This window comes from Galleria mellonella, unplaced genomic scaffold (assembly GCF_026898425.1).
Source record: "Galleria mellonella isolate WM207_F2 unplaced genomic scaffold, CSIRO_AGI_GalMel_v1 utg312, whole genome shotgun sequence".
Lineage (NCBI taxonomy): Eukaryota > Metazoa > Arthropoda > Insecta > Lepidoptera > Pyralidae > Galleria > Galleria mellonella.
In genome coordinates, this window is record NW_026442074.1 from 2,374,899 (window position 1) to 2,384,890 (window position 9,992).

At 37.1% G+C, this 9,992-nt stretch overlaps 1 protein-coding gene across 1 annotated transcript in view; it reads left to right on the plus strand.

Moving 5' to 3' along the window:
- The window catches only part of LOC113515132 (serine/threonine-protein phosphatase alpha-2 isoform), a 73,225-nt gene extending 68,871 nt beyond the window's left edge, over positions 1–4,354 (plus strand). Inside the window, exon 8 of the mRNA XM_026899284.3 lies at positions 2,210–4,354. Coding sequence (XP_026755085.1) covers positions 2,210–2,213 — 4 coding nt within the window. The 3' untranslated portion in view covers positions 2,214–4,354. The remainder of the gene's footprint in view (positions 1–2,209) is intronic.
- The last annotated feature ends 5,638 nt before the right edge of the window (positions 4,355–9,992 follow it).

Genomic DNA, 9,992 nt, shown 5'->3' on the forward strand with positions numbered 1-9,992 from the left:
CGTCAGCTTTTTTGCTAAGTATCATTGATCTTGCTGACAACCTATCTAATTTACTAATATCTAAATTACATTAAAAAACTGTCACAGCATAAAAAAAATAAAACAAAATAAATGCAATTGTATGGTGACAATACATTTTCCACAATTATCGTGTCGTCGTGTAAAAAATGAAAAAGCATTTCTATACAGTTGCGTACAGTTTAGTCATTTATTGTACCAGTACCGCTAATCGTATAACAGAGGGCCTACCATGAAGTATTTTCCGAAATTTCGGGGACGAACGAAACAGAAATTTGATGTTAAAATTGCATAATACATGCTGTTTAAAATTATTAAAAATGTTATAATATCGTTCCACGGGACTATTAGGATAGGATTTATGATGAACGAAATGTTAAGCTCCATTTACTGGGTCGATTTTTATACGAACAAAAACACGAAATTGAGCCGGAAATTTCGAAATTTCATTTCATGATAGACCACCAGTATTACCTACTGGTGTCAAAAGATGCCCAGTGTGACGGTAATATCGTATATTGTGTCTATTTTTTTTTAATGAATGGTAATGGAATGGTAACCCCACCCGCGCTATTAGTATACACCGGCGGGGCACCAGTGAAGGATGATAAGTGAGGATGAAGTAGGTCAGTTAGCGCATCGTGAAGAATTCAACAAGAATTGTTCACGATGGTTTCCATGGAGGTCGACCTAATAAGGCATATTGCTAGCAATGGGGCTGTCAAACTCCATTGCTAGCAATATGCTGACAATCCCTTTCCCCCATCCCGTATATTGTGTCGTACTACGGTAAATTATCAAGTCAAATCTTTTATGATATTAGTTTAAATTGATTATTTAAAAAGTACTCTGGTAAGGAATTGTTATTGAAAATTGCTAAACAATTCCGATATTACTTTGGTATGAACGCTTTTACTGTACCTTAACCTATCAGTATCCAGGGAGAATCGCGTGGAGGTCGACCTAATGGGGTATATTGATAGCAATGGGGACTAATCTCCCCTTTACTAACAATCCCTCCCCCCTGGGAGAAGGGGTTGGGGCTCGGTTCATGTTGGGCGCATTTATAACATAACCTTTTTTCTTTTATAACTTGGGGCCTTAACACGATGGAAAACTTTTGCAGGTAAATAGCCATATATCTTTTTCTTTAGTAGATACTATTTACCTACAAAAATTTTTTCATCGCTTTTTGTCCCAATAGTGTATTTAAAATATGTGTAAACAACGCGAAAGTTTAAAATTGATCGATCGATATAGCGTATATCCTTCCCCATCCTATATAGTATCTGTATACCAAACTACAGTAATTGGTAAAGGCGTAAAGAGGTAACAGACAAACTAAATTTCATATTTGGAGTATTAGTAAGGTTTTTTTTTAATTTCAAAGATAAAGTGAAGAAGAGCAAAGGTACTAGTGTGTTCTTACAATATTACTATCTCGACTGTCCACTAACAAAATGTATGAAATTAGACCGTGGTCACACAAAATTCACAGTGATGTAGTCAAATTACAACCTTAAAAAACCATTTTGAGAAATGGTCACCAAGCATGTATTATCTCTCTCATGTATTTTGTGATTTTTTTTAAACTACTCTGTGATTTTTTTTTAACTAGCTGTACCCGTGACGTCGTTCGCGCCCCGTATATAAAGTTATGAACATATATGAATAATATAAAGCAATAAATAATCTGTTTTGCTACTCTTATCATAATTGGTAGATAAAGTTGACACGCCTTAATGCTAAATGTTATCGTTTATCGACCTGGCCCTCTAGACAATTGGCAAGCGAATTCATCAATGGAATCTCGACATCGCTAACGAGTCCACGAGTCATCTAGAGGGCCACGGATCGATTCTGAAACGCTATTTCTCTAAATCTATCTTTAAAATAAATATTTTAATTTGTTCTCACAACGAAATCTTTATTGTATAGACCAATATAAATGAATTTTCTAATAGATTTATGTCACACTTATTATAAATTTAATTTATGATGGTCCATAAAGAGATAATACCACGAAATTATAAAATTAAAATATGAGATTAAGAAATAAACTTCAAAATCGGCCGCAATGATTTCTATTTCATCGTATGTTTACAAATCCAAACGAGCGGCGTCGCAGTATACAGCTACTAATCGATAAACTCCACCATATCACTCCACTAAACATGTGTTTGTTCTCCAGCTAATCGCCCGCCGCCGCCGACGACTTGCATGGATTCCCACTAAACCACCATCGTACGGACCGCCCGCCGTTGACAGTTGCACTCGTATCGCTTCGACATGCTTCCAAACTTGACGACCGCGTCGCTTCCACTGGGGCCTACGTTTGAGCGGCAACAGTGTAGCGATCAAACACTTTGTACAGTGTAAACGCACCCCGTGCGCGCACACTGCCCACAAATATGTGGCGCGAGTTTTAAAAATTCACAAGCATTTTATCTTTTTAATTTTGTGGCCATCTTGAATTTGTTCGCATTGTGCGCGCACTTAACAACGATGCCGTACTGTCAACGGTGTACGTTCAAACCTTAGATTTGTATGTAATTACATTCGCATTGTATTATTTTTAAAAATTATAAAAAATTCGCAATCAAGTATTATTGAATTAGCATTGTTTTGCCCGCTTTCTCCGAAACATTGGTCACATAATGAGTCTGTTCACTACGAAAGTCCGTTGCACGTTCCACAACAAATTGCAGGACAATTCGGCGGCAACACGGACTTGGAACTTGTCTCAAGTTAATTTACACATGGGTCCGTTGGCGCGACTAGCGGACGACGTTATAGTCGCCCGTGTGTAAAGCTATACTCAACTCTCCTACCCGCCATTGTACTGTGAAACTGCCTATGTCGCATGTAGTTATTATTTTTTTATTATTATTATTATACTTTTACTATTATTACTCTTTTTTTTTATTGGATAGGCAGTTAAGTGGCGCCGGGAACTCCCTGTGGGCGTTATAAATGTGGATGAATTTTTCGCGAGTGTTGCAGGAGTGTTTCTGTCTGTACGGATGTGTTGTATGGTTGCTGTCGTGTACGCTTGTGTTGCATTCAATATACAGTTTAATTAGGGTGAGCTCGGCGTGAACGCTGAAGGCGTATGAACGACATTTATTCCGCTAACGGCGACCACAGAGCGATTTTTAATCGCCAGTCTGCAAAAAGATTTACGACAATAACGCATCCGCGTTATTCTTATTTAACCTATTCGTCCGTCACGTTGACGCCGAGCGTAATTTCGGTAAATTGGATTTATGACCCAAAATGTATGAGACATTGATGAAAATGGTATAAAACTTACAATAAGTAGTAAGCGTAAATATTGTAAACAACGCGTAGATTATTATGAACAAAGTATATGAATAATTTAAATGAACACCGTCCTCATCTCGGACGCGGTAGAACGTAATGTACCCAATGCTTCAACGCTCTCATGTGACACGCAGAGTAGAGCGATTGTAATAGTGTTCAAAATAAGCTTGGTTATACCATTGTGAGTTGCGTAAAAATAAATAAATGGTGCACTGCATGTAATGTAAAAATGGCCGACAACAATTAATTAATAAATCGTCACAATTACTAAAGGATTATTTATTTAGTTTTTTTTTTTTTTATATGCTCGTACGTTGTGATGTGTAACCTTGAACTTGAATCGTATGTTAGTAGCGGAAACTGAGGATTGCTTCGTTTTTTACAATAAAAAGAAAAATTGTGGATAATTGTTATTGGCTTTAAACAGACTATGTAACACTGTTGTTGATATTTTTAAAACTACTGTAAAATAAATATTATATTACACTTAATTATCTATATAATTGTGTAATTCAGATTTAACCATAGTTATATAGTTGCTGAAACTGAAAGATTCCTTTGCTTTTTACAATAAAAAAAATGTCCTAGCAAACATATTTGTTCCACTGTGGATGAACTATACTGTTGCTGCATTTGTAAATGACGGCTCGCGTCACGGCCGCTCATGACTAAGGGTCCCTGATGATCCCGAAACTAGAGCATGCTCGACTAAAATACAATGTAGGTGAATCCGGGTGTACCTACATTTAAATACTTTGTCAATTGTTGTTTTATAAGGAAAAAAAAACAAGCAATAAGAATATGCAGTTATGTCTGTGAAAAAACAGCCAAGGAATAAAAATATGCAGTTATAATTCTGTGGAGTCACATGAGAGACGTTAATTGCAACCATATTGATTTGATCACTGCTGTAGACTGACAGCGGGCAGAGACCGTCGCGTCGCCCTTCTAATTGATGTACGAGCAAATATTGTATATTGGTTTCGTAAATAAATTAACTTTGAAGAAATTATTTTGTTCTGTTTATTTCACTATTCACCTACTTTTATTACCTACGGATTTTTCTTTTGATGGGTGAAAATAAGTATGGTAACCCCGCCTGCGCTAACGGGATACGCTGGCAGAGCACCAGTGAAGAATGATAGATGAGAATGAAAACAGGCCAGTTAGTTCATCATGATGAATTCATCAGGAATTAACCATGATAGTTTCCAGGGAGAACCGCGAGAAGGTCGACCTGGCTGGGTATTTTGCTAGCAATGGGATTCTCAGTCTCCATTACTAACAATCCCTTTCCCCCCACCTACGGATATTAGAATTTTTCTTTTGTGGATAATGTATGAACCAGCGGGGAAGGAATAAGAGGTACCGGTGATGTAAAAATCCCCTAACATGTTTAAGCGGAGGAGAGAGGGGAGATTAATGGTAAGAAGTAAAATGATATACGTTGGTGAAGCATCAGAGATAGATGAAGATGACAGCAGGTAAGTTGGTTCATCGTGAAGAATTCGATAAGAATTAAACACAATAGGGAGACTGTACAATAGTCGTTTGCTTGGGCACCTGTCCCATTCGTGTTTGTATCGTGAAACAATTGTGTTGCATGGCTGTGTTTCGGTTTGAAAGGTGGGGTATGGCAGTGAATTTACAGGGTACAGAGATACCTCTGTACCCTGTAAATTCACTGCCATACCCCAGGAGTGGTAACGCTCAGGAGGTATCATGGATGACACAGTATACTCTGTTATGTCCATGGTATTGCTCGTGTCCATAGGCGACGGTTACCACTTTCCATTAGGTGGGACGTTAGCTTGTTTGCCATTCTAAGTAGCATAAAAAAACCAGCTGAAAAGGAATGAGAGATGACAATAGTGATAAAATCCACTGGCATGTTAAAGCGTGTAAGGGGTATAAAAAACCATTAACCCCCCCCGTTAATGGTTTTTTTTATGGGTGAACATGGTATGGTAACCCCACCTGCGCTAACGGGATACGCTGGCGGAGCACCAGTAAAGGATGATAGATGAGAATGAAAACAAGCCAGTTAGCCCATCAGGAATTAATCATGATAGTATCCAGGGGGAACCGCGAAGAGGTCAACCAGGTTGGGTATATTGCTAGCAATGGGATTCTCAGTCTCCATTACTAACAATCCCTTTCTCCCCTGTGGGGTTAATGGTAGGAAGTAGAATGATATAGGCTGGTGGCACCAGAGAGGAATAGAACAGGTGATAGGTGAAGATGAAAGCAGGTCGATTCATCGTGAAGAATTCGATAAGTATTGACCATAATGCTATCCAAGGGTAACCACGTGGAGGTCGACTTGACAAGGTGAACTGCTAGCAATGGGGTTGTTAGACCCTATTATTGACAATTCCTTTCCCCTTAAGCGACAGACCAGGTGGCCCGTGACTATCTCAAGATCTGAACAAAGCTTCGCAAAGGTATGTCTGAAAGTACATTATAGCATTACAGCCCAGGCGGAAGCGATTGTTAGTGATAGGAATCGAACAGTCCTATTGCTAATCGATCTCCACGCGGTTACCCCTGGAAACCATCTTGGATAATTCTGTATGAATTCGCCACTATGGGTCAACGGACCTGTTTCATCCTCATTTATCATTACTCACTGGTGCCCCACCAGCGTATACTGATAGCGTAGGCGGGGTTACCATTCCATCATCACCTAATAAAAAAAAACATATCAGCCGTTAACTGGCCACTATTGAACATAGGCCTCCCCCATGTAGGGGGTTTTGCCAATAGTTGCCAAGCTTGGGAAGTTAGTTGGTTGGTTAACAGCAATCAGACATTAGTGATGTTCTTGCCATACCTCGACGATTAAGTTTTATTAATCGGCTTTTACAACAAACACGGAATGGAAAAGAGAACATATGCGCCTTTTATAAATGGGCTAGCTCACACTTTAAAATAAGCTAATATACAACAATGATAAAGACATTCCAGTTGTCCATCTGCGTCGAATTCACAATAATTGACCTTCACAAGGTCATAGATAGATAATTTATTTTCATTACTTACAGCACACAAATAATAATACTAAAAAAGATAAAAGAATGAAAAACAAATAAAGCAGCAAAGAAACAAAAAGCAAAATATCAAAACAACAATTTCCTTCTTTCATATGTGTGCCATAGCGACACAAAATGATCACAACTCAAGTTTATTACTTTGTCCTTAAAATAGTAAAACACTAATAAACTAAGCTTATTAATAATATAAATTAATAATTAAGTCTTCACTAATTGTATAATTGTTACTTCGTATACATTACCACTTATCTGTAAGAGCTGTATACGCTCTCTAATTGATATCTAGCCTTAAGCTTAGAAAGAAAGAAAAAAAATGTTTTTATTCAAATAAACTTAGATTTAAGCATTTTTTAACAGTTAATTTTTCATTACTTATAACATTGTACATTGTATGCTTAATTATTGTGAACATATTGTTGGTGTATCTTTTATAAATAAATAAATATTCTGTTGTGGCCAAGAACCTCCTTAATAAAATTAATAATAAAAAAGAAAGATAACAGGACAACGTCATCCTCGCATATTGTCACACATGCCATTTGGACGCTAAGAGGAAAAAGGAGGGAATAAGGATTGTTAGTAATATGATCTTGTTATGAATGTAATCTTTGTTTGTGTTTCGGAACGCAACTTACGACTTATGACTTATGTACAATAAAGATTTTTACAATACAATACAATACGAGCTGTCAGTTTAGAATCGTTAGAAAATGTGACATGTCGCTCATTCAGTGAAAAATAAAATTGAAACCTTAACAAATGAGATCCATTTCTTTAAACCTCAACAGGTCTAACAGCCCCATTGCTAGCAATATACTCTATCAGGTCTACCTCCACGCAGTTCCTCCAGAAAACCACTGTGGTTAATTCTTGTAAAATTCTTAACGATGGGCTAACTGATCTACTTTCATCCTCATCCCATCATCTTTCACTGGTGTCTCGCCAGTGTTTAGCAATAGTACAGGCGGAATTATCTTAAGATTATAAATTTTATTATAAATATCACTGCTAAACATAGGCCTCCCCCATAAGGAGAGTTCTGCCTGTAGTTACCACGCATGGCAGCCGGATTAGCAATCACAGGTTTTGATGTTTTAAGAGGGAAGCTACTGCCCATCCCTCGACCATTTAGTAATTCATTATATTATCTATTAAAAACAAATGTACGCGGTATATATATATATAGACAGGTAACAACGGAGAATTCAGGATAGCAGCAATCTATTTCATTAATACACTATAACCAAAAGAAATGTAATTTCATGGATTGTATGGCATTTCAGAAATAAATATACGAAGCGTTTTGATTGATTTATTATTAATAACATGGTGTCCGTCGAATAAGTTACAATAAATTTTATATATTATTTAGTACTTTACTAAAAATAAATTTATCTGTGCTTCCTTTAAATATAACAATAATAAAAAATTTATTTATTTATTTATTTATTTAACTCTTTATTGCACCATAAATAAAAATATACAATGACAAGTGAATAATTCAAATGAAATACAGTAACATAAACACAGATTGAAATATACACATAAAGGTACAAAAGGCGGTCTTATCGCAATCTCTTACAGACAACCTTTAGTTAAGGGAGAACAGATAGAAAAGGGCAGGTGGCGCAAGAGTGAATCAACAATTTTCGTGCACAAAATACAAAAACATGTAATGCACAAAAATATCAAATACATATAATTTATTAAACTACTTACTATAACAATATATATACATACATACATACACATACATATATATATATATATATATACATACATATACACATATAACATACATACAAAATACATAAACATACACATATAAATACATACATAGCACACACAAGGAAATATGACAAATCTAGTCCAAAAATTACAAAGGAGTGGAAAAGAGTAACTACAGTGAAAGAAAATGTGATTTGACTTGTCCTTTAAACGAAGCCAAGGATTGCGCACTCTGTATAGACGGTGGCAGTGAGTTCCATAGGCGCACTGCCTGAACGGAAAAGGATTTGGTGTAGTACACGGAGGTATGTGCTGGGGTTTTTAAACGGAGACTATTTGAGGTACGCGAAGCGTGACTCTGAACTTCACCGAGAAATATAAATCGCTCTTTAAGATAGTGAGGTGTAAGAGGATTGAATAGAATGGAATAAAGAAGAGATAATATATGCCAATCTCGGCGTCGACGTATTGGGAGCCACTTGAGCTGAGTGCGAAAATTAGAGATGTGGTCGTATTTACGAAGTCGAAATATAAATCTAATACACAGGTTTTGGAGACGCTCAAGTTTATTAAGTTGGTCTTCGGTGAGATCAATGTAGCAGGTATCAGCATAGTCAAGGACAGGAAGGACAAGGGAGTGAGCAAGCGCAACTCTAGTGGCCATAGGTAAAAAAATTACGTAATCTTCTGAGTGAGCCCACAATCGCAAAGACCCTCCTACTAATCTCTGTTATTTGGGTGCTCCAGGATAGCGTTCTGTCAAGATATATTCCGAGATCCTTTACAAAATCTTTATAGTCCACAGATATCCCGTCGAACATTATATTAGGCAGATTTTCCCAGCAAATTCTTGAAATATAGTTGGGGCTCCCGATAATAATAGCCTGCGTTTTATTAGGGTTTACAGTTAATCCAAATGACTTACACCAGCTCGAAATGTGTGCCAGATCTTTGTTTATTGAATATATTGCAGAGTCTAACTCATGAAATGGAGCGTGTGAGTAAATTTGAAGATCATCTGCATAAAGGTGGTAGGAAGAGCGAAGTTGAATAGTGATGGTGTTAATAAATAACGAAAAAAGTAAAGGAGATAAGACGCCACCCTGAGGTACACCAGCTAGCGTGCGACACCATGATGAAGAGCTATCTTCAGTATGAATGCGTTGCTGGCGCCCATTCAGGTAACTTTGAAACCACTCAATTACGGCTGGAGATATGTTGAGAGAACGCAATCTTCCTAATAATATATCAAAATCGACAGTATTAAAAGCATTACTTAGGTCTAACAATGTTAAAACCGTAAGCTGTGAGTTTTCCATACCATGACGGATATCGTCGGTGATTTTGACAAGAGCAGTAGTCGTACTATACCTGATTGGAAGGGATTAAAAAGATCATTCTTGGATAGGAATTCATTTAGTTGTTGATGGACAAGTCGCTCGAGAGCTTTAGAAAGAAATGGAAGAATGGAAATTGGACGGAAGTCTGAAAAAGATGTTGGATTGGGTTTTTTAGGGAGAGGAAGTATATGTGCGTTTTTCCAGACAGAAGGGAAAACTCCCGAGGACAAGGAATTATTGAAAACCAATGTAATAATGGGAAGGACAATGTCAAGAATGGGAAGGATCATAGTACGACTTATGTCATCTGACCCCACAGCATTAGAAGTAATAGCTAGCAGGCTCTTCTCAACATCACAGTCCGCAACTGGAGTAAAGAAAAAAGGCGAATAGTCAGGGATTGGAATAGAAAAAAGGTAATTAATCGTGTTTGTTTTATATAACAGCGGAAGAGCAGAAATGCCTATTAAGGCTGTTAATATCAATATTTTGGGAGCCATAACTTTGGTTCTTACCAATCCTCACCGAC